General features: G+C 44.2%; 1 protein-coding gene across 1 annotated transcript in view; it reads right to left on the bottom strand.

Annotated features, from left to right (window-relative positions):
• The window catches only part of WHAMM (WASP homolog associated with actin, golgi membranes and microtubules), a 31,925-nt gene extending 11,724 nt beyond the window's left edge, over nt 1-20,201 (bottom strand). The window contains exons 1-7 of the mRNA XM_067471429.1: nt 19,607-20,201; nt 16,318-16,491; nt 13,021-13,171; nt 8,712-8,881; nt 6,195-6,360; nt 2,140-2,327; nt 1,852-1,938 (exon numbers count right to left, since the gene is read on the bottom strand). Coding sequence (XP_067327530.1) covers nt 1,852-1,938; nt 2,140-2,327; nt 6,195-6,360; nt 8,712-8,881; nt 13,021-13,171; nt 16,318-16,491; nt 19,607-20,161 — 1,491 coding nt within the window. The 5' untranslated portion in view covers nt 20,162-20,201. The remainder of the gene's footprint in view (nt 1-1,851; nt 1,939-2,139; nt 2,328-6,194; nt 6,361-8,711; nt 8,882-13,020; nt 13,172-16,317; nt 16,492-19,606) is intronic.
• Nucleotides 20,202-25,693: the final 5,492 nt, after the last annotated feature.

Genomic DNA, 25,693 nt, shown 5'->3' with positions numbered 1-25,693 from the left:
TGAGAATGCCTCAGTGTTACTTGCCCTCAGTATGAAGAGGCTTCAGTGTGAGAGTTGCCTCGGTATGAGAAGGCTCCTGTGTTAGTTTCCCTCATTATGAGAATGCCTCAGTGTTAGTTCCCCTCAGTATGAAGAGGCTTCAGTCTGAGAGAAGCCTCGGTATGAGAAAGCCTCAATATGAGAAGACTCCAATATTTGTTTGCCTTACTATGAGAATGCCTCAGTGTTAGTTCCCCTCAGTATAAAGAGGCTTCAGTGTGAGAGAAGCCTCGGTATGAGAAGGCTCCAGTATGAGAAGGCTCCTGTGTTAGTTTGCCTCATTATGAGAATGCCTCAGTGTTACTTGCCCTCAGTATGAAGAGGCTTCAGTGTGAGAGTAGCCTCGGTATGAGAAGGCTCCTGTGTTAGTTTCCCTCATTATGAGAATGCCTCAGTATTAGTTCCCCTCAGTATGAAGAGGCTTCAGTGTGAGAGAAGCCTCGGTATAAGAAGGCTCCAGTATGAGAAGGCTCCTGTGTTAGTTTCCCTCATTATGAGAATGCCTCAGTGTTAGTTGCCCTCAGTATGAAGAGGCTTCAGTCCGAGAGAAGCCTCGGTATGAGAAGGCTCCAGTGTTTGTTTGCCTTACTATGAGAATGCCTCAGTGTTAGTTGCCCTCAGTATGAAGAAGCTTCAGTCTGAGAGAAGCCTCGGTATGAGAAGGCTCCACTGTTTGTTTGCATTACTATGGGAATACCTCAGTGTTAGTTGCCCTCAGTATGAAGAAGCTTCAGTCTGAGAGGAGCCCCGGTCTGAGAGAGGCCTCAGTGTGAGGTAGGCCTCAGTGTGTGAGAGGCCTGGTGTGAGAAGCCTTCGGTGAGAGAAGCCCCAGGTTGAAGGCCTCGTGTGTCAAGCTCCAGTGTGAAGGCTGCTGTGTGTAAAAGGCTACTGTGTGAAGCTCCTGTGTAAGTTTAGTGTGAGAAGAGTCTCTGTGAGAGCAAAGCTTTTTATATGCATGAAAAAGAAGCCCAGTGTGGAAGCAAAGAAGAAAGTATAAAGAACTTTATTTGTGTTATGGAAATCTTGTTCTTGTAAATAGTGCAACCATATTATTTTGCTATTAAAAAGGCTCCTATGGAAGAAATAACACTGGTTTGAGTGTTTTTGTTCTTTTTGTCACTTTTGGCTACTGGTACTGGGTCACGCTGCTGATTATTTATTTATTTATAGCTTTTATATTCCGCCCTTCTCACCCCACAGGGGACTCAGGGCGGATTACAGTGTACAGTGGCAAACATTCTATGCCAATTTTGACATAAAACATATACAGACATACACAGAGGCTATTTAACTTTTCTGGCTGCCAGGGGAGCTGTCACTTTCATCGTCCATCTGCGACGCTGATGAAGTACTTCCGCATTCCCCGCATGCTTTTTTGCTGGAGTGCTTTGCTGGATTCTTTTTTATGGCCTCATAAATTAGTTAATTTAGCCACCTTATAAATAAGGTGGTACCTAATTTTCATACTTGACAGATGCAACTGTTTTTCGGGTTGCAAAGGTCGACAACAGGCTACACACAATTGGTTGGAAACCCACTCCAACCCGGGTTGGCTTCGAACTCATGACCTTTTGGTCAGAGTGATCTTAATGCAGCTGACACTCAGCCAGATGCGCCACAATCCAGGTGCTTATAAGTTACTTTCTGGTGCTTATAAGTTACTTTCCACCGTCAGGACTACAAACTTCTCAGGAAGCTAAATTCTGCATTTGGAATTGGATGGAACTGTGGCTTGTACATGTTGCACCGGAATCCATGTGATTCCGTACGAAATGCCTCCCACCCACCACACAGCCCTTTCTTAATACTCACAATCTGGATGCTGTGATGTTGTTGGAAATGCCGAACACTTTTCTCTGCCTGCTGGAGCCTCAGACGGCGGCTCTCTTCACACTGATCCTAGCAGAAAAGAAACCATTTCGCAGCAGTGAGGACTAATATCTTATTTTTCAAAACAAGCTAAAAAGTCCCTCTAAAATTCATGGTATTCAGAGCTTTATATCACACACAACTTTCCACAGATCTGCCATGTTTGCTTGGAAGATAATTAAATGCAACATCCAACCGCCACAACTGACTTCTCTCTTTTGGATCTTATACCTTTTTGTTGTGGAGATAGGCTCTCCTTGAGCAGATAATCCCGCGTTTTGTCTCCAGCTGCTGGGTCTTCTGTCTCAACTGAGCCATTTCAGAGGAAGGTTTGTGAGGTTCTTCCAGGACTAGCTCTGTAGCTTCTAACTCATCAGGAGTTTCACATGTGTCATAATAAATTACTTCATCTTGAATCTCTAAAGAAGGGGATAAGGCGTAGATAGATAAAGTATACAAAAACAACATTTTTTTGAATAAGGTAGAAAACCCCTACATTTTAGACGATTTCTGAATGAGTTGAATTAATTTATCTGTGCAATTGAGTAGTTCAGATCCCTGGAAAGGGCAATGTGTCCTTTCTATGGCAGTTTAGGTGGCAGACACAAAGGTGGGTGAGTGGCAGACAGGAGGAAAAGAAAGGAAGAGAAAAGCATGAGAGAAAGTAAGGAAGCAGGGCGACCCTTCTGACTGGTGTCCCCAGTTTCTTACTTCTAGCATGAAGTGCCTGATATATTTTAATGTTCTGATTTTATATTGTTGCACTGTTTATTTATATTGGTTTTTGTATCTTGTTATTTTCTTTTCTTATTTTGTGTTGTGTTCTTGTGTTACATTGTTTTACTGTATTGTACTGTATTGTACAACCTGGGGATCACAACCAGACACAGTGAAGACATCTGCCCTCGCGCTATGCTACTCTGCTGCTGAGTACGCATTCCCAGTGTGGAACACATCTCACCACGTTAAAACAGTAGATGTGGCTCTTAATGAGGGTGTCTGCGCCCTACACCACTGGAGAAATTACACTGCCTAGCCGGTATTGCACCACCTGACATCCGCCGGGAAGTAGCAGCCAATAGTGAAAGGACCAAGGCAGAGACATTTCCAGCTCATCCCGTTTGGGTATCAGCCAGCACGTCAATGACTTAAATCAAGACATAGTTTTCTTAGATCTACAGAGACACTCGCTGGAACACCTCAGCAAGCAAGAGTCCAAAAGTGGCAGGCCCAAACCCAGCACCTCAATCCGTGGGTGATACCAGATGAGAGACTCCCTCCTGGGCACACAGAAGACTGGGCGACTTGGGAGGCATTGAACAGACTGCGCTCTGGCACCACGAGATGCAGAGCCAATCTTTAAGAAATGGGGCCACAAAGTGGAGTCCACGACACGCGAGTGTGGAGAAGAGCAAACCACTGACCACCTGCTGCAATGCACCCTGAGCCCTGCCACATGCACAATGGAGGACCTTCTCACAGCCACACCAGAAGCACTCCAAGTGGTCAGATACTGGTCAAAGGACATTTAATCAACTACCAAGTTTGCAAAATCTGTGGTTTTTTTAATCTGTTTGTTTGTTTTGTTCTGTTAGAAATGTAATACAATGGTATGGTTGCTGATGACACGATAAATAAATAAATACTGTATTGATGGGCGTGGCCTCATGTAAGCCACCCCAAGTCCCCTTGGGGAGATGGTGGCGGGGTATAAATAAAGTTTTATTATTATTATTATTATTAACGGGGACAAAGGGTTAAATCACTGGAATTAAAAATATATTATTTATTTATTTATTTATTTATGACATTTATATCCTGCCCTTCTCACCCCGAAGGGGACTCAGAGCAGCTTACAAGTAATATGAAAATACAAAATAGTACAGTATTACCATAGCACAATATTAGTATTATATATTACTATATTGTACTATTTTTTCTTTTCTTTTTTTGTCATGTCAGGAGCGACTTGAGAGACTGCAAGTCGCTTCTGGTGTGAGAGAATTGTCCGTCTGCAAGGACGTTGCCCAGGGGACGCCCAGATGATTTGATGTTTTTTTTTATCATCCTTGTGGGAGGCTTCTCTCATGTCCCCGCACGAGGAGCTGGAGCTGATAGAGGGAGCTCATCCGCCTCTCCCCGGATTTGAACCTGCCACCTGTTGGTCTTCAGTCCTGCCGACTGAACCCACTGCGCCACCGGGGGCTCCATTGTACTATACTATTATACTGTAATATTATTAATAATATTATTATATTACATGTAATATAAATATATATAATGAAAAAGTGGGCCATCCATCTCTGGCTGGAATCTTTATTTACCATATTTATTTCCCGCCCTTCTCACCCCGAAGGAATAGAATCATAGAATCATAGAATCAAAGAGTTGGAAGAGACCTCCTGGGCCATCCAGTCCAACCCCATTCTGCCAAGAAGCAGGAATATTGCATTCAAATCACCCCTGACAAATGGCCATCCAGCCTCTGCTTAAAAGCTTCCAAAGAAGGAGCCTCCACCACACTCCGGGGCAGAGAGTTCCACTGCTGAACGGCTCTCACAGTCAGGAAGTTCTTCCTAATGTTCAGATGGAATCTCCTCTCTTGTAGTTTGAAGCCATTGTTCCGCGTCCTAGTCTCCATGGAAGCAGAAAGGAAGCTTGCTCCCTCCTCCCTGTGGCTTCCTCTCACATATTTATACATGGCTATCATATCTCCTCTCAGCCTTCTCTTCTGAAGGCTAAACATGCCCAGTTCCTTAAGCCGCTCCTCATAGGGCTTGTTCTCCAGACCCTTGATCATTTTAGTCGCCCTCCTCTGAACACATTCCAGCTTGTCAATATCTCTCTTGAATTGTGGTGCCCAGAATTCGACACAATATTCCAGGTGTGGTCTAACCAAAGCAGAATAGAGGGGTAGCATTACTTCCCTGGATCTAGACACTAGGCTCCTATTGATGCAGGCCAAAATCCCATTGGCTTTTTTTGCCGCCACATCACATTCCTGGCTCATGTTTAACTGGTTGTCCACGAGGACTCCAAGATCTTTTTCACACGTACTGCTCTCGAGCCAGGCGTCACCCATTCTGTATCTTTGCATTTCATTTTTTCTGCCAAAGTGGAGTCTCTTGCATTTGTCACTGTTGAACTTCATTTTGTTAGTTTTGGCCCATCATCTCTCTAATCTGTCAAGATTGTTTTGAATCCTGCTCCTGTCCTCTGGAGTATTGGCTCTCCCTCCCAATTTGGTGTCGTCTGCAAACTTGATGATCCTGCCTTCTAGCCCTTCATCTAAGTCATTAATAAAGATGTTGAACAGGACTGGGCCCAGGACGGAACCCTGCGGCACTCCACTCGTCACTTCTTTCCAAGATGAAGAGGAGACTCAGAGAGGCTTATAAGTAATATATTATATTGTTACCATAGCACAATATTAGTATTATATATTACTATATTGCACTATATCATTATACTGTAATATTATTAGTAACATTACATGTAATATAAAATATATAATTAAGAAGTGGGCCATCCATCTCTGGCTGGAATCTTTATTTACCATATTTATACCCTGCCCTTCTCATCCCGAAGGGGACTCAAGGCAGCCTTACAGATAGGCAACAATTCAATGCCATATAAAACAACAGTCAAATAAAATAAGCCATTATGTTAAAAACATGGAGTTAAAACATCTTAGCAGCCCACTGTGATTTATTTTCTGTGTTTAAGTTATTGTGATTTTACATTGCTTGATGTCCTTATTTATATTGTTTCTTGTATTTTTTTTTATTTTTATATTTTACTGTTGTTATATGTTGATTATTTGCATTGCTGTATTGTTGGGGTTGGCCTCATGTAAGTCGCCACGAGTCCCCTTGAGGAGATGGTGGCGGGGTATAAATAAAGATTATTATTATTATTATTATTATTATTATTATTATTATTATTATATCTAAAAACCACACAGTCCAAAATCGTAATCCGAAGCCATTACGATTGTTAATTGCACATATTCCATATCCATTTCTAGCACTGCATTACTTTATGGACCAAAGCCTTGGTCCCACAGCCATGTTTTCCCTTTCGTTCCAAAGGCCAAGAGGGAGGGCGCTGATCTGATTTCACTGGGAGGGAGTTCCAGAGCCGAGGGGCCATCACCGAGAAGGCCCTGTTCTCCTGTCCTCACCAACTACACTTGCAAAGAAGGTGAGATGGGGAGCAAGGCCTCCCCAGAAGATCTTACCCTCTGAGATGGTTGATAGGGGGAAATGAATTCTTAGCTTTCTTACCTTTCATCCGCCTCCTTAACGTCTCCAACTGAGCAGTGAGCAGCAGCTCTTCGTTCTTCAGGATCTCAAACTGCACTTCATACAGTTCCAGCTGGGTTTCGTAGTATTCTATTTCTAGCTCTTCTAGTTGAGCCACGTCATTTTCTTGCTCATTCAGGCTTTCCATCTATGGATTATTCAAAGTGGCAGGAAGCATTATTGTAGCCACAGTCCCTGGTGTGCCCTGGACTCTTTGAAAGTGACCCCCAAGACACTTTCAAGCTCAGTAAAAGAGTAGGGTCTCAGAACTAAAGGTTTCTTGGCCCTAAATCCAGGATTCACAGTTGCATTTTCATAGCCCTCCCTCCACCCATGGCCATAAAGGAGGGAGAATCAAAGGCATGTCTGGATATGCCCCATAGCAGACAGAATATTTTCCACTTAATCCACTGGGGTCTCAGTGAATGAAGTTGTTAGTCTGCAGGTTCCTATTCAGTCACTTCCCCATCAGTAAAAAAATAGCAATAGAAGCTACTTGTCCTGAATTGCCCTTCAAAAACAGCCTTTAGACAATGTTGAAAATAAAAGAAAAATGCTTTACTTCAACAAACACAAAGGATAAGCAAATGCAATTGAAAAGTACAAAAGAAAGCAAGGAAGTCTTAATCCAGACACAAATTAAAGTATCTTACAAAGTCCCAAGAGAAATACCATTCTTCCATTAGACAACAGACAATGAACTAAGTCCTTAGAAGCAGACATAAACAGATTTGGTTGGAGTGAAAACAGCAGTTTCAGGGACGTTGTTACCAGCAAAATCTGACTACTAGGCTTGGGCGGTTTCGTTCGTTAATTTCGTAATTCGTTATTAATTCGTATTTAAATTAGCTTACGATCCAATATTGAGCCATGCAGGACTACTGTGAGGAGTAATTAAAAATCGAAACAATTTTTCCAATTTATTTCGTATTGTTTTTATCAGTGATAAAAAATAAATTATCACACCAACAGTCAACAACAGAGGGAGAGGGAAGCTTCAGAAGTTCTCTCTGTCCCATTTGGAGGGTTTTTTAGCATATTGCGCAATTGCGTCCGCCATTAACGAATCAATTCGTAATTTTACGAAATTTCGTATATTTCAAACTTTTTTAAATGAAAATTTTGGAATTCTTAAAAAAAAACGAAACGCAAGGGCACCCCTAAAAACGAAACGAGTTTAGAACCAATTTTTTCCGTAGTTACCCAAGCCTACTGACTACTCCTGCCTCTGATTTATAGCCCTGAATTACCCACAAAGGAGGTGGTAGGGCATCTCCCAATTAGCTCAGCGTTTTTAGCAGCTATTCTGGCTGAACGCTGGTTGTGCTCTGTCTCCTTTCATCTCTCTAGAAATGTGGGCACTTTCATCATCTGATTCTTCTTCTCCCTCCAATTCCTGAGCACTTCCCCGCTCCCCTTCCTCTTCCGAAGATGAGGAATCCCCAACACTACTGCAATACCAAAACAACACTTTGGACCCTGCACCAAGATGAACAATGTGTCAAACCGTGCATTGACCCCCAAGACACTACTAAAAACAACCTATGCAAGTATAAGATGGGCTTAACTTAAATAATGCTGCACTTTACTCAGTTATGATTTGCCATCACAGGACTATGCCAAAAAAGCGGGAACACTGAGCACCTGTGGCATACTACGCTATGGATGTGATCTTTTCAGATGTAGCAGTTAGGATGGGGATGCGACTCAGATAAGAGCATATACTTCGCAACCAAGTAGATGCCAGGCTTAATTTCTGACATCACATCATCTTTTTAAAAAGGTAGGATTGGATAGCCAGTGATGGAAATATATCTAAAACAGATTATTTATTTATTTACAGTATTTATATTCCACCCTTCTCACACCACAGGGGACTCAGGGCGGATTACAATTTAGATATACATGGCAAACATTCAACGCCATAGACACACAACATACATATACAGACACAGGCAATTTAACATCCCAGCTTTTCTTGAGAGTATTCTGGCCACCAGGGGAGCTGTCGTTTCACCGACCATTTGTGACACTGATTAAGTACTTCCTCATTCTTTGCAAGCTTGCTGGAGATTTTTATGGCCTCGTATATTAGTTAAATTTGCCTCCCCGCATAAGCGGTACCTAAATTTCCAACTTGACAGATGCAACTGTCTTTCGGGCTGCAAAGGTCGACAGCAAGCTACACAAATTGGTCGGAAGCTCACTCCGACCCGGGCTGGATTTGAACGTATGGCCTTTTGGTCAGTAGTGATCTTAATGCAGCTGACTCCCAGCCAGCTGCGCCACATACAACTGAAAATAAAAAGCAGTTGAAAAATAGTACCAAAACCTATTGTTAGGTTTCAGCCCAACACCGCACTCTCCAAAGGCACTACTAGACTGAGGCTGGGAACTTAATGGCTGTGTTGTTCTCTTTAGACTCAGTGGCATTAGTTTGGAGCATCTACCAAGCCTAATGCGAAGGGAATCTGGAAAGCCGCAAGAGCAATTCCTTACCTGCTTCTGGATGTCGGCTCTTTTGTGCTTCAGGCACAGCTCTTTGGCTCTCACGTATTGAAGGGTCTCTTTCGCTAATAAGTATTTCAGGTTTTCTAACCTTGGAGAAGCTGATGCCCAGGCAGCTTGGCCAAACCGCTTCCGGTCTTGCTCTATTTGCTTCTGCATCGCTGTAAAATGCACCAGGAACAAAAACACCCCAAACCAAAGGAAATGGGAAAGAAAAAAATAAGTCTCCTCCTGCTCAGCAACAATGACAACACCAGAAACATATTAAAACAGAATTTGGAAGAGTTGCCTTCCAGGATAATGCACTTTGCTATAGTTCACCTTTCCTCCAATGAGATTAAGATGGTGTATGTGCCTCCCCCCACATCCCACTTTATGCGAGAGAGACCACAAAGTCCATTAGGTCAAAAGCTCCACCCTGAAGGAATACATAAGCAAACCACTTGCAAAAGATGACCATCTAGACTTTGTTTACAGACCCTCAAAGAATGAGAGTCTATCACTCATTTGAACAGCTCTTACATGCAATTTTCTAATGTTAAAGTAGAAATTGCGTACCTGTCCGAACGTATCTCCTTCTCTGTCCCACCTCAGAGTTTAAAATCTTCTGGGGAGGCTCTGCTCTCGGCCCCACCTCTATCACAAGTGAGACTGATGGGGACGAGGGACAGGGCCTTCTCAGTGGTGGCCCCTCGCCTGTGGAATTCACTCCCCGGGGAAATTAGGTCATCAACATCCCTCCTCTCCTTCAGAAGGAAGCTGAAAACATGGATATGGGACCAGGCCTTTGGGTAATCTCGCAGACTGATAAGGTAATGACAACCAGAATTTTGGAAAGGACTATGGTAATGCTGAATGGACTTACGGATTTTAGAACTCGGTGAACGTTTGGCCACTAGATTGGCTTTGTAGTAGTTATTGTATTAATTGATTGTTTTTAACTATTGTGGCTATTGCTGTTATGTATTTTATCTGTTGAATTGTTGGCATCGAATTGTGCCGGTTGTAAGCTGCCCTGAGTCCCCCCTTGGGGGTTGAGAAGGGCGGGGTAGAAGTGACCAAAATAAATAAATAAATAAATATCCTTTCTTGTCACCTGAATCCATAGTTTCTGTTCTGCTCTCCAGAGCAGCTAAACCAAACCAAACCAAGCCAAACAAAACAAAACAAAACCCCAACTCCTTCCATCTTCTACATGGCAACCCTTCAGGTATTTAAATATGCCATGTCACTTCTCAATTTTATTTATTTATTTATTTACGATATTTAAAGCCCGCCTTTCTCAGCCATACAGCGACTCAAGGCAGGTTATAGTTTGGCACAATTCGATGCCAGGCATTCATAAAAGTGTAATTAAAAACAATCAACATTACAATATAAAACATAAATAAAAACCATTAAAGCATATAATCATCGGTGTCATCTTGATAAAAATGTTATCCTGTTACACTGTCTGGCCATTCCATGTTCGTCATTCATAGTTCCGTGTTATCTATTCCGCTGCATTCTCAAAAGCTTGCTCAAAAAGCCAGGTCTTTACTTTTTTTCAGAAAGTCAGGAGGGAGAGGGCTGATTTACTATCCCTGGGGAGGGAGTTCCATGACTGAGGGGCCACTACTGAGAAGGCCATGTCCTTCGTCTCTGCCAATCACACTTGTGAGGCAGGTGGGATCAAGAGCAGGGCCTCCCCAGACGATCTTAAGCTCCTAGATGGTTTATGTCTTCTTCAAGTGAAACATACCCTGGGCTTGTTGGAAATAGCAACCTTCTCAAGCCTCCACTAGTTATTTGTTATGTATATAATTGCTTACTGTATTGCAAATGTGTATATTGGTTTGCATTTTTACCTTAACTCTTTGCAGCGGGAGGGGCTGCTTGTCATGTAATCAGAACTGGGCTTGTTCAGGACTCAGATTCCATTTTAGAACAGTTCAGTTTGTTTTGGACTTCAGTAGAAATAGAAGCCCCCGGTGGCGCAGTGGGTTAAGCCCCTGTGCCAGCAGGACTGAAGACCGACAGGTCGCAAGTTCGAATCCGGGGAGAGGTGGATGAGCTCCCTCTATCAGCTCCAGCTCCTTATGCGGGGGCATGAGAGAAGCCTCCCACAAGGATGATAAAAACATCAAATCATCCGGCGTCCCCTGGGCAACGTCCTTGCAGACGGCCAATTCTCTCACACCAGAAGCGACTTGCAGTTTCTCAAGTAGCTCCTGACACGACAAAAAAAAGGAAGCTGTACAGAAGCCATTGGACTTTCAGACTAGATAGAGGCTCTATTAGAATCTCAGAACAGAGAGATGCTTTAGATTATGGACTGTTGATTATGAGAAAGATGCCCTATGTTACCTACACAAAGAAACTACTTTAAATCCTTTTAAATTGCCTTGAATAGGCAGGATTACTTTGTGTGTGTGTGTGTGTTATGGTGACAATTGTTATGCTTATATTGTTTTGTTAATCTTATGTTCATGTTGTTTACTCTATATGTATTGATGATGTTACTTGAAAACCGCTCTGAGTTCTCTCAGGGAGATGGAACGGTATATAAATAAAGTTTTATTAGTTTATTATTATTGTAACCAGACTGATATTAAAAGTTTCTGTATGCTGAATACATGAAGTTTGTGAGAAACCAACTATGTTACTTTTAACTAAGTCTACTTATTTTTGTCTCTTGAGAACATGATTTAAAGGCAAATACCCTATATACTCGAATATAAGCCGACCGAAATATAAGCCAAGGCACCTAATTTTACCACAAAAAAATGGGAAAACATATTGACTCGAGTATAAGCCGAGGGTGGGAAATGCAGCAGTTACTGGTAAATTTCAAAATAAAAATAGATATCAATAAAATTACATTAATTGAGGCATCAGTAGGGTAAATGTTTTTGAATATTTACATAAAACTGTAATTTAAGATAAGACTGTCCAGCTGTGATGAAATCATTATTCTAATCTTCAGTGTAAATGTGCTTATGTATCCCTCCAATAATAATAGAGTAAAATAATAATAGTAATAATAATGAAATCCAGCATATATACCTCATTTGCTGTGTCATACTGTGTTTTGTGTTAGGATAATAATAATAATAATAATAATAATAATAATGAAATCCAGCATATATACCTCATTTGCTGTGTCATACTGTGTTTTGTGTTAGGATAATAATAATAATAATAATAATAATAATGAAATCCAGCATATATACCTCATTTGCTGTGTCATACTGTGTTTTGTGTTAGGATAATAATACTAATAATACTAATAATACTAATAATAATAATAATGAAATCCAGCATATATACCTCATTTGCTGTGTCATACTGTGTTTTGTGTTAGGATAATAATAATAATAATAATAATAATAATGTAAAATAATGGAAATGTAATAACAGTAATAACAGTAAAATTATAAATGCAGTAACAATAAAAATAAAGTAAAATAATAAATGTAATAATAAAGTGTAAATAATAATAATAGTAAATAGAGTAAAATAATAAATGTAATAAAATAATAATAATGTAGAGTAAAATAATCTAAATACAATAATAATTAATATATTAAAATAATTCATGTAATAAAATGATACTAATAACAAAGTAAAGTAAAGATAACCTTGATTCGAGTATAAGCCGAGGGGAACTTTTTCAGCCTAAAAAGAGGGCTGAAAAACTAGGCTTATACTCAAGTATATACAGTATATTTTAAGGGAGAGTAGATATTTTTGGGCAACTAAAAGAACCCTTCTGGAACTCTGTTGTAAGTGTGAATGCTGGTGAATGCCATTTTCCCAAAAGGTTATGACTTTTAACAGGTCATGCTTTTACCAAGAGGTTATGGGATCATTTTTCAAAAGGTTGTACCTTCTAACAAGGTCATCCCTTTCCAAAGGTCATAAAATCTCCAAAAAGGTTACGGGGATTTCCATTTTCCAAAAGGGCTCCGTTTACTCAGACCTTTACCATCTTGGCAACCTTCCTCTGAATACATTCCAGTTTCTCAATGTCCTTGACAAGGATATTGGAAAGCTAGACTAAGAAAAAAAATAGCTCTCCAGTGGGAGTTTCGTGAATTTAAGTCCCAATATCTTCCACAACACTGCTCACAAAACAGTAAAATCAACACAAACTTTGATAACATGTGACAAAATCCACTATGATAGCCCAAACTAAATCAGAACTCTCACAACAAGGAAACATCTCAGAAGATGAAGCAACACAAGTCAGAGCTGTCTTCTTCCTTCAACAAATCAGCTGCCTCACAAGAGAAGGCATTTTCGGTCTGCCACTATTCACCTGCTAGTGCTGTCACGGTTTCCTTGAAGTAACTGACTGTGATGTCTTGAATGGAGTTCACAGCTTCTTCAGCCTGATTCTTCCACTCCTCTGCTTCTTTCTGTAAGGATTCCACTCTTTTAGGCCCCAGTTTGTTGGCCTGCAGGGATTTCTGCAAAGAGAACCCACTTAAGAGCCAAGTACAAATGGACATTCTGACCACACCATGGGAAGAATCTTGGCCTGTGTTCCTTGCACAGTAGCAAACTATGCTAAATATCGTGTACAGTTGACCCTCCACAAGTTTGGGTTTCACTTCTGAGAATTTGCTAAATATAATTTATTAGCCGTCCCCTGCCACTTGTTTTTGTGGCCCAGTCTGTGTATATGTGTGTATATATGTGTGTATATGTGCATATGTTCTATCGTGGCTCCGGTCCTTCCTAGAGGGCCGAACCCAGATGGTGAAGCTGGGAGATGCCTGCTCGGATCCCTGGCCTTTGACCTGTGGGGTCCCGCAAGGCTCTATTCTATCTCCCATGCTTTTCAACATCTACATGAAACCGCTGGGAGAGGTCATCCGGAGTTTTGGAGTTGGGTGCCATCTCTATGCAGATGACACACAACTCTACTACTCTTTTCCACCTAATTCCAAGGAGCCCTCTCGGGTGCTAGACGAGTGCCTGGCTGCTGTGTCTATCTGGATGAGGACGAACAAGCTGAAGATCAATCCCGACAAGACAGAGGTCCTCCTGGTCGATCGTAAACCTGATCGGGGTATAGGGTGGCAACCTGTGTTGGACGGGGTTACACTCCCCCTGAAGCCACAGGTCCGCAGCTTGGGAGTCCTCCTGGACTCATCGCTCACGCTTGAGGCTCAGGCGTCGGCGGTGGCCGGGAGGGCTTTTGCACAACTGAGACTTGTGCGCCAGCTGCGACCGTACCTCGCTAAGGCTGATCTGGCTGGGGTGGTCCATGCCTTAGTCACCTCTAGACTGGACTACTGCAATGCGCTCTACGTGGGGCTACCCTTGAAAACGGCCCGGAAACTCCAATTGGTCCAACGGGCAGCAGCCAGAATGTTAACTGGGGCCCATTACAGAGAGAGGTCAACTCTCCTGTTTAAGGAGCTCCACTGGCTGCCGTTTATTTTCCGAGGCCAATTTAAGGTGCAGGTGCTTACCTACAAAGCCCTGAACGGTTTGGGACCACCCTACCTGCGTGACCGCATCGCTGTCTACGAACCCACACGCTCACTCCGGTCATCTGGAGAGGCCCTGCTCGTGATCCCGCCCGCGTCACAAGTGCGCTTGGTGGGGACGCGGGACAGGGCCTTCTCCGTGGTGGCCCCCCCGCCTCTGGAACGCCCTCCCGAAAGACCTCAGACAAGCCCCTACACTGGCAGTCTTCAGAAAGAATCTGAAAACCTGGCTGTTCAAATATGCCTTCTCAGACTAGGAACCCCATGTGCCTTCTCAGACTAGGAATCCCAGGACCAAACCCCAGAAGCACTTTAGTCAGAACCAAGACCACCGCACACTGCACATCGCACTTATATTATAATCCATATCCCTCCGACACATCAGCACTTTTAATCCTGTACCCCTACTCCGGCCGGCTCAGTTTTTAATAATGTCTTGTTGTATTGCTATTGTATTGTTTTTCTGCTTAATCTGTTTTTATTTTGCTAGGTATTGTATTGTTGTATTGTGTGGGCTTCGGCCTGTTGTAAGCCGCATCGAATCCTTCGGGAGATGCTAGCGAGGTACAAATAAAGTTATAATAAAATAATAATAATATGTGTGTATATATGTGTGTTTGCGCATATATATGTGTGTGTGTGTGCACGCACACGTGTGGTTTTGCCCATGCATTGTAATGTATTTTTTGTTTTTTGGCTTTTAAAGTCCCTTCTACTGTGTTTTTCAGTGTTTTATGACTGATTGTCACTTGTCGGCCTGATATGTGTATTGTGTCCAAATTTCGTGTCAATTTGAGTTACGTTAATCCCACAAACATTACATTTTTATATATATAGACTGGCCATCCCCTGCCATGCATTGCTATGGCCCAGTCTGTGTATATGTATTTTGTGCGTGTATATATGTGTATATATGTGCTTTTGCGCATACGTATTTTTTTATTTTTTGGCTTTTAAGTCCCTTCTGCTGTGTTTTTCAGTGTTTTTATGAGTGATGGTCACTTGTTGGCCTAATAGGTGTCTTGTGTCCAAATTACGTTGGTGTCCAGTGGTTTTTGAATTACGTTATTTTTTACATTTTTATATATATAGGTCAGCCCCATAGGAATTCAATAGCCAAAATATCACTAGATGAAAGGAAAAAAATGACTGTGTACTGAGCACACCTACTTGAAAAAGCTTTGAAAAGAAATGAATATGGGAGATAGTTTCATAGCAATTATAAAACAGCTAAATAAAAATGTAAGAGTGATACTAAGTGCAAATTGTGTAGATTCCATATAATTACCAGCCCACGAAATCTTTATTATTATTATTATCATTATTATTATTTGAAGCACAACAAGGTGAGTCCACAGCAAACAAGATCACTCTGCTGGCTGTGGTATTGGATCACACATCAGACACTTCCCAAGTGTCTTGGACTGTGTGATGTATCAGAGAATAATGCCTGCAGATCCCAGTAAGGTGGCCTTTTGCAGTTGACAGATGGTAATTTTGTTAGTGCTGATTGTATTTAAGTGCAGGCCAAGGTCTTTAGGCACTGCACCCAGTGTGCTGATCACCACTGGGACCACCTTTACTGGCTTGTGTCAGAGTCTTTGCAGTTCAAGCTTCTATTATTATTATTATTATTATTAGTCGTGTCAGGAGTGACGTGAGAAACTGCAAGTCACTTCTGGTGTGAGAGAATTGGCCGTCTGCAAGGACATTGCCCAGGGGAAGCCTGGATGATTTGATGTTTTTATCATCCTTGTGGGAGGCTTCTCTCATGTCCCCGTATGAGGAGCTGGAGTTGATAGAGGGAGCTCATCCACCTCTCCCCGGATTCGAACCTGCGATCTGTTGGTCTTCAGTCCTGCCGGCACAGGGGTTTAACCCACTGCACCACTGGGGGCTCCATAGCAGTAGTAGTAATACACAGCAAACAAGTTCACTGTGCTCTCTTTTGTATTCGATCACACGTTGGGATACTTCACAAGTGTTATTGTTGTTATGCTTTAGCAACAGACCTGTTAGCAGAATTCATGCAGAATTAAGGAATAGTTTTATCATTCACCCAAGTTACACAGGCTCAAGAGTGGGGATTTTTTTTGAAGCACTACATGGAGACTTACGAGGATCTCTCGTCTGTATAAGGTTGCGAGTTCACGCATATCTCTAAACGGCTGCAATAAATATTGGTAGAATTCAGTGGCCACAGTCACGAGTTCCAGGTAAGCTTCATCCTCCTCTTGATAGAGTTCCAGTAAGGCCACCATCTTGTCCGTGTCTTTGTGCTGATGGAGGATCTAACAAGGCAATAAAAGACCTGAAATTAACAACAAAGGTCACACTCTTTGCAAATGGGTTGAAAAAGAAACTTGAATTTGGCCTGCCCTGTCCTTTTACATAACCCTCCAGATGCTGGACTAATAATTCCATCATAAGGCATCACAGTTAGAGCTGATGAGAGTTGTGATAAAGGAATGTCTAGAAGTTTGTTCCATTTAGACAGGAAAATCTAAAACTGGCATGGGCAAACAGCTTCAGCCCTCCAGGTGTTTTGGACTTCCACAAATCCTAACAATATCGTATTATTATCATATTGTATTACATCATAATATTATAAATATTATATGTATATACAATATATTAAGGAGCCCCTGGTGGCAAAGTGGATTAAACCACTGAGCTGCTAAACTTGTTGGCTGAAAGGTTACAGGTTCGAATCTGGGGAGCAGCGTAAGCATCCGCTGTCAGCCCCAGCTTCTGCCAACCTAGCAGCTCGAAAACATTCAAACGTGAGTAGATCAATAGGTACCGCTCCAGCAGGAAGGTCCATGCAGTCATGCTGCCCACATGACTTTGGAGGTGACTATGGACAACGCTGGCTCTTCGGCTTAGAAATGGAGATGAGCACGAACCCCAGGGTCGGACACGACTGGAATTAATGTCAGGGGAAAACCTTTACCTTTAAACAATTTATATAAATAAAAATGTAATGTTCGTTTGTGGGATTAACATAACTCAAAAACCACTGTACGAATTGGTGCTAAATTTGGCCACAAGACACCAACTAACCAAAGGAGTGACCATCACTCAAAAAATTGATTTTTTTTCATTTGGGAGTTGTAGTTGCTGGGATTTATAGTTCACCTACAATCAAAGAGCATTCTGAACTCCACCAGTGATGGAATTGAACCAATCTTGGCACATAGGACTCCCATGACCAACAGAAAACACTAGAATGGGTTGGTGGGCATTGATCTTGAGTTGTAGTTCACCTACATAGAGACAGCACCGTGGACTCAAACAATGATGGATCTGGATCAAACTTGGCACAAATATTCCCTATGCCCAAATATGAACACAGATGGAGTTTGGGGAAAATAGACCTTGACATTTGGGAGTTGTGGTTACTGAGATTTATAGTTCACCTACAATCAAAGTGCATTCTGAACCCCACAAATGACAGAATTGGGGAAAACTTTCCACACAGAACCCCCATGATCAAGAGGAAATACTTAAGGCCATCCAGTCCACCTCCAACCATAGGTATAGATAGATAGATAGATAGATAGATAGATAGGATTCACACACACACAGATATAGTACCATAGATTTGAAAGGGACCCCTAAAGGACAATTATATGTTGCATGTTCCAGAGTAGGCCAACCAGATAATCTCCACATCTACCCTGACAAAGAAAGAGCAAGAAATACTGTTTACCCACAAGCAGAAAGAAAATAAATATATTAAAAACCAACACTTTCTCATGACTTTATTTTCCAGATTATTATTATTATTATTAAACTTTATTTGTACCCTGCTAGCATCTCCCGAAGGACTTGATGCGGCTTACAAAGGCCAAGGCCTCAACACAACAACAGCATAACAAAACAACTCAAAGCAAAATCAAAAAGCATAAAGCAATAACAACGTAACATTACACCATAACACAGTAAAAACTAGGGCTGGGCCAAGTAATGGGTACAGAATTAAAAAGTGCTGGGGTGACAGGTGGCATGTTGGATTTCAGGGCAAGTGCAATGTGCAGACAATCTTAAAATTCTAATAAAGTGGTTATCCTATTCCGGAAAGGCACATCAGAATAGCAGTTGGCAGTCTTCCTAAAGACTGCTAACGTGGGTGCTAGTCTAATGTCTTTGGGGAGGGTGTTCCAGAGTCGGGGGGCAACCACAGAGAAGGCCCTGTCCCTCGTCCCCACCAGCCACGCTTGCGACACAGGTGGGATCATGAGCAGGGTCTCTCCGGATGAACGAAGAGAGTGTGCGGGTTCATAGACGGAGATGTGGTCACACAGGTAGGCAGGTCCCAAACCATTTAGGGCTTTGTAGGTAAGCACCTGCACCTTGAATTGGGATCAGAAGGTAAACGGCAGCCAGTGGAGCTCCTTAAACAGGAGGGTCGACTTCTCTCTGTAAGGAGTGCCAGTTAACATCCTGGCCACTGCCCGTTGGAATTTCCGAGCCGTTTTCAAGGGCAGCCCCACATAGAGTGCATTTCAGTAGTCCAATCTAGAGGTGACCAAGGAATGGACCACCCCGGCCAGATCAGGCTTTGCAAGGAACGGTCACCAGACTGGCCACAGCAACATCTGGCAAGGGACAGCTACTGAAGGGAACTATTTCAAGAGGTCCCGGGTTCAAATCCCGGACGAGCCCCCAAAATGAAGGGAACTATTTCAATAGGCAAATGTGGTGAATCTAAAAAAAAAAAGACAATTAGTCTCCATGAGGTTTGAAGCAAAAATCTCTTTATTTCAAGTGCGGCCGCACTGGACAGAAACAGCAAGACAATCAGATGTCTTTCAAAAGGCTGCCTGTCCCATTTGATCTTTCCAGTATCATTCTTATACCCTTTTTCTGCCGTGTCATGAACAGATCATGAACAGATCCATCCCTCTTTCAAACTTCCTTTCAAAAACATGTTCTTTCACCTCCGTCCTCTCAACTCTACAAGGACAGAGCCCTTTCACCCACTTAAGAGTCTCTCGCACTCATGTTATGACTGCAGATACTTGGATGTCATGTTGTCCTACGTCCTTCAGCCCTGCATCCTGTTCTTTCCTGTTCTCTTCCAAAACTGTCTCTCCTCTTGTCCTTGCACCTTTTCTATGGCAAAGGACAAGACTCTTGCTTATGCTTTTATAGTTTTCAGCATTTTCCCAATAGGCAATATAATTTCCTAATAAGCTCTATTCACCCCTTCACTACTATATTATACTGTTTAATGTTATTAGTATTGCATAGGAGAAAAGGTGGAATTTCTCCGCGTGGTTGCTGGAGTTCCCTCCTCTGAGGACACTTCTGCATCTTTTCAGCCACGGAGGGCTACGCATGAGGCCGGAAGTAGTTGGAACTCCCTCCCTGCCTCCTGTGTCTCCTTCCGAGGGATCCTACCTGCCTTAGGCCCTCCTTGGCGCGCCCCAGCCCGGCCTTGAGGCCCTTCCTGCGCAGCTCGGCCAGGCCCTCGAAGTAGCGCTCCTCCTCGTCGGCGTCGCAGGCGAAGAGGGCGTCGAGCAGGGCCCTCCTCCCGCACAGCTCGGCGGCCCAGCCCAGGTAGCGCTCCAGGCGGCGGCACAGCGCCTCCAGCTCGGCCTCGCTCACCCCCGGGCGGCTGGGGAAGAACAGCAAGGACGGGGAGCCCGTCAGCGCCTCGGGCAGCGCCGGGAAGGCCGCCTCCAGCTCCGGGGACAAGGCGGACAGCTGCCCGTGGAGCCCCCTCAGCGCCTGCGGGGTAAACAAGGCCGCCCAGGTGGTGGGCTCCTCTCCCGCTTCCGCTTCCGGTCCCGCTCGCTCCTGCAGCGTCCGGTTGTGGCAGGTGAGCGCGAACTGGCCCTCCACGCCGTTCCAGGCCGCCAGGAAGCGGAGGTTGTGGGCCGGCTCGGCGGGGCCGAAGGGGTCCGCCTTCACCGCCACCCAGCCCTCCAGGCTGTCCGGAGGGGGATCCGCCATGGCCGAAGGGACTTCGCCACTGAAACAGAAACCACGGAAGAGGACGAGGAGGACGTCCCCGTCCGGACACGCCCACTCCCTGTGCGCCATTCCTGATTGGAGGGTTGCTTCTAAAGGGGCGGGGTTTGGAGTTCGCAAGGAGGAGGGCGTTCTAATCTGGACACGCCCACTCAGGCGGCGCCTTTCCTGATTGGATGGTTGGTTCTAAAGGGGCGGGGTTTGACGTCCAGTCTTGATACGCCCATCGGCGACGCCTTTGCTGATTGGAGGATTGGTTCGAAAGGGGCGGGGTTTGAAGTTCGCAAGGAGGAGGGCGTTCTAGTCTGGGCACGCCCACTCTGTGGCGCCTTTCCTGATTGGAGGATTGGTTCTAAAGGGGCGGAGTTTGACGTCCAGTCTTGATACGCCCATCGGCGACGCGTTTCCTGATTGGAGGGTTGCCTCTAAAGGGGCGTGGTTTGGAGTTCGCAAGGAGGACGACGTTCTCGTCTGGGCGCGCCCACTCCCGTGTGCGCCTTTCCTGATTGGAGAATTGGTTCTAAAGGGGCGTGGTTTGGAGTTCGCAAGGAGGAGGACGCTCTCGCTCTAGACACGCCCACTCCGGCGGCGCCTCTCCTGATTGGAGGGTTAGTACGAAAGGGGCGTGGTTTGGGTCCACCAGGCAGAGGACGCCCTCGGTTTGGACACGTCCACTCCTTGTGCGCCTTTCCTGATTGGAGGGTTGGTTCTAAAGGGGCGTGGTTTGAGTTCCCAAGGAGGAGGACGCTCTCGCTCTAGACACGCAAACTCTGCTGCGCCTTTCCTGATTGGAGGGTTGGTTCCAAAGGGGCGTGGTTTGAAGTTCACAAGGAGGAGGACGCTCTCCGTCCGGACACGCCCACTCCCGTGGGCGCCTTTCCCAATTGGAGGGTTAGTACCAAAGGGGCGTGGTTTGATGTCCGCTAGGAAGAGGACGCTTCCCCTTTCCTGATTAGAGGGTTGGTTCTAAAGGGGCGTGGTTTGAAGTTCTCAAGAAGGAGGACGCTCTCGGACTGGACACGCCCACTCTGCTGCGCCTTTCCTGATTGGAGGGTTAGTTTTCAAGGGGCGGGGCCATTGCATAGAGTTTGAGGTTCGCAAGGAGGACATTCTCCTTCTTGGCACGCCCACTCCATCGGCGCCTTTCCTGATTGGAGGGTTGGTTCTAAAGGGGCGGAGCCTCCTCTCGGTGTTTTGGCTTGCCCTTCAGTCACGTGAGAGTTGAAAGTCCAAGATCCATGTTCTAAACAAGGTCTAGGCCAGGTTCAGTTAATGTGTTGCCAACTCATAGAATCATAGAATCAAAGAATTGGAAGAGACCTCCTGGGCCATCCAGTCCAACCCCATTCTGCCAAGAAGCAGGAATATTGCGTTCAAAGCACCCCTGACAGATGGCCATCCAGCCTCTGTTTAAAAGCCTCCAAAGAAGGAGCCTCCACCACACTCCAGGGCAGGGAGTTCCACTGCTGAACGGCTCCACAGTCAAGAAGTTCTTCCTCATGTTCAGATGGAATCTCCTCTCTTGTAGTTTGAAGCCATTGTTCCGTGTTCTAGTCTCCAGTGCTGCAGAAAACAAGCTTGCTCCCTCCTCCTCGCTATGACTTCCTCTCACATACTTATACATGGCTATCAAGTCTCCTCTCAGCCTTCTCTTCTTCAGACTAAACATGCCCAGCTCCTTAAGCCGCTCCTCATAGGGCTTGTTCTCCAGACCCTTGATCATTTTAGTCACCCTCCTCTGGACACATTCCAGCTTGTCAATATCTCTCTTGAATTGTGGTGCCTGGAATTGGACACAAACAAATTGAAACTAAATCCAGACAAGACAGAGGTACTCCTGGTCAGTCGTAAGACCGAACAGGGTACGGGGTTACAGCCTGTGCTGGACGGGGTCACACTCCCCCTAAAAGCTCAGGTACGCAGTCTGGGAGTTCTCCTGGATTCATCGCTGAGCCTGGAACCCCAGGTCTCAGCGGTGGTCAAGGGAGCATTTGCACAATTAAAACTTGTGCGCCAGCTGCGTCCGTACCTTGGGAGGGCTGAATTGACCACAGTAGTACACGCTTTGGTTACATCCCGCTTAGACTACTGCAACGCTCTCTACGTGGGGTTGCCTTTGAAGACTGCCCGGAAGCTGCAGCAAGTCCAACGCGCGGGAGTCAGATTACTAACGGGGGCTGGGTACAGGGAGCACACCACTCCGCCGTTACGCCAGCTCCACTGGCTGCCGATTAGCTTCCAAGCACAATTCAAAGTGCTGGTGTTGACCTATAAAGCCCTAAACGACTCCGGCCCTGTTTACCTCTCCGAACGTATTCTCCCCTACGAACCATCAAGATTACTAAGATCATCTGGAGAGGCCCTGCTCTCGGTCCCACCGGCCTCACAAGTGCGGCTGGTGGGGATGAGGGACAGGGCCTTCTCGGTGGTGGCCCCGCGACTCTGGAACTCTCTCCCTCTGGAGGCCAGAACTGCCCCATCCATCCTAACATTTAGGAAACGGGTGAAGACATGGCTGTGGAGTGAGGCCTTCGATGAATGAGACAACACCAAAGGACCCTGGATGGAAGCTGATGTAGATCCATCTTAATAGGACGACTGACCACTGTAGTTTTATATATAGTGTTTTTAAAGTTGTTTTTGTAATTGTGATATATGATATTTTAATGAGTGTATATGTTTTTTATGGCTGGAAACCGGGCTGAGTCCCTCAATGAGGTTGAGAAGCTCGGTATAGAAAACTGTGAAATAAATAAATAAATAAAAGGCATGAGCAAACTTGGGCCCTCCAGGTGTTTTGGACTCCCACAATTCCTAACAGCCTCGGGCCCCTTCAAGGACTGTGGCTCCTGCAGCAGCTCCAACAGCAAGGACCTATGTCTTCCCTTTTCCTCACTGAACTGAACTCCCCTGTTTCAATGTAACAACCCCTAATAAAGAAGTATCCTTTTTACTCACTTTTCCTCTTCATAGTGATACATCGTGTCCTTTTACTATCTCAAACATTAACAAGCATAAACTAGGCTTGGGTAACAACAGAAAAAATTTGTTTCTAAACTCACTTCGTTTTTAGGGGTCCATCGCGTTTCGTTTTTTTAAAGAATTCCGAAATTTTGCTTTTAAAAATTTCAAAATTTACGAAATTTCGTAAAATTCCGAATCGATTCGTTAATGGTGGACGCGATTGCGCAATACGCTAAAAAAACCCTCCAAATGGGACAGAGGGAACTTCTGAAGCTTCCCTCTCCCTCTGTTGTTGACAGTTGGTGTGATAAAACAAACAACAACTATAAAACTTGCACCAGACATGCGAAAATAATTACGAAATAATTTTGAAATAATTACGAAATAATTACGAAATAAATTGAAAAAATTGTTTCGAATCTAATTTACTCCTCACACTATTCCTGCATGGCTCAATATTGGATCGTAAGCTAATTTAAATACAAATTAATAACAAATTACGAAATTAATGAATGAAACCGCCCAAGCCTAGCATAAAACTTTCCTTTCCTGAGCCGCATATCCCTGCTGACTCGCCTGGGATGCTCTTACAGCGTCCCAGGGAGGCCAAAACTGTGTTCCTCTGAACCGCAGATACGGAAACCCATTGGGCCCCCATATCTGCGGGTCAACGGATCGGCTCTAAACCAGTGCCATCTTTTTGCTAGACTAATTCTAAGACTAACTGCTATCTTACTGATGATCAGTTGAAACATTTACACCTGGCTCCAGCAGACAAGAGTCCTTTGTCCCACCCTTGTCATTCCACAGATATATAAACCCTTTTTCCTAGTTCCAACAGACCTCACTACCTCTGAGGATGCTTGCCATAGATGCAGGTGAAACGTCAGGAGAAAATGCCTTTAGAACATGCCATATAGCCCAAAAAACCCTACAACAACCCACTGCTATCTTACTTTTAGCATAACAGACCTCTGTACCCCAGGAAAACCAATTTTGTCCCAAAAACCTCATGTTGGGTCCAGCTGGCTCCAATCCATGGCTCCACACTGCAACAATGTTCTGCTTCCATTTTATGTGCGTCCAGAAGCCTGTTGACCCCAGGAGAGTCCCTTGAGGTCACCCCTTGGGACCCCCAGATCTCTGGCAGGCCGCTCTGCCCTTCTATGAATTGGATCTGTAATTTTTTCTTCCTTTCCAATGAGTGCATTCCAACCTCTAGTGCTCCCAGGACTGTCACCAATTTCCCATGAACTTTCATAAACTTTTCTCCAACTCCCATGAACTTTCGAAGGACTTTTATGAACTTTTGCCAACTTTCACCAATTTTTGGGAACTTTGAGTACTTTTATCAACTTTTGAGGACTCTTTGGAACTCCCATGAACTCTTTGCCAAACCCCTATGGACTTTTAATAACCTTCTCAAACTTTTATGAATGTTGATGGACTTTGGGGGGGGGGGGGGAAAGACAGCTGACATGATTTGCCCTTAGACCAGTGGTTCTCAACCTGGGGGTCAGGACCCCTGAGGGGGTCACCAGGGGCTGTGAGAGGGGTCACCAAAGACCATCAGGAAACACAGTATTTTATGTTGGTCATGGGGGTTCTGTATAGGAAGTTTGGCCCAATTCGATTGTTGGTGGGATTCAGAATACTCTTTGATTGTAGGTTAATTATTAATCCCAGCAACTACAACTCCCAAATGTCAAGGTCTATTTCCCCCAAAATCCACCAGTGTTCACATTTGGGCATATTGAGTGTTTGTGCCAAGTTTGGTCCAGATCCACCATTGGTCAATGCCCACCAAACCCTTCCAGTGTTTTCTGTTAGTCATGGGAGTTCTGTGTGCCAAGTTTGGTTCAATTCCGTCATTGGTGGAGTTCAGATTGTAGGTGAGCTATAAATCCCACCAACTCCAACTCCCAAGTAACAAAATCAATCAATCCTCCCTCCTCCCAATTCCACCACTATTCTAATTTGGGCATGTTGGATATTTGTGCTAAATTTGATCCAGTGAAAATACATCCTGCTTATCAGATAATTGCAGTACCATTCATAACAGGAGCAAAATTACAGTTATGAAGTAGCAAAATAATGTTATGGTTGGACTGTATTAAGGAGTCGCAGAATTAGGACGGTTGAGAAACACTGCCTTAGACCCTACATGATTTCCCCTTATGAATTCCTTTCATATTCCCCAACCTATTGCTCATTCCTCATGTGTATGTATGTCTATATTTTGAAAAATGTAGGAAAAAGCCACCGTTTTCATGAAACCAGCACCTCATGGCTCCAGGAAGCTTTCCCAATTTCCTGGGCCAGTAAATCCGTAAACAAAGGACTCAACCAAGACTCACTGCATGGACAATAAATAAATGGTTCTTATCAAGCAAAAAGTGAGCGCTAGAAACAACATCATACGAAAGTTGACTGGCACAACCTGGGGATCACAACCAGACACAGTGAAGACATCTGCCCTTGCGCTATGCTACTCTGCTGCTGAGTATGCATGCCCAGTGTGGAACACATCTCACCACACTAAAACAGTGG

The sequence above is a fragment of the Anolis sagrei genome, chromosome 9, assembly GCF_037176765.1.
Source record: "Anolis sagrei isolate rAnoSag1 chromosome 9, rAnoSag1.mat, whole genome shotgun sequence".
Lineage (NCBI taxonomy): Eukaryota > Metazoa > Chordata > Lepidosauria > Squamata > Dactyloidae > Anolis > Anolis sagrei.
The sequence above is the reverse complement of the archived record's forward strand: the minus strand, read 5'-3'. Positions and strand labels throughout refer to the sequence as shown.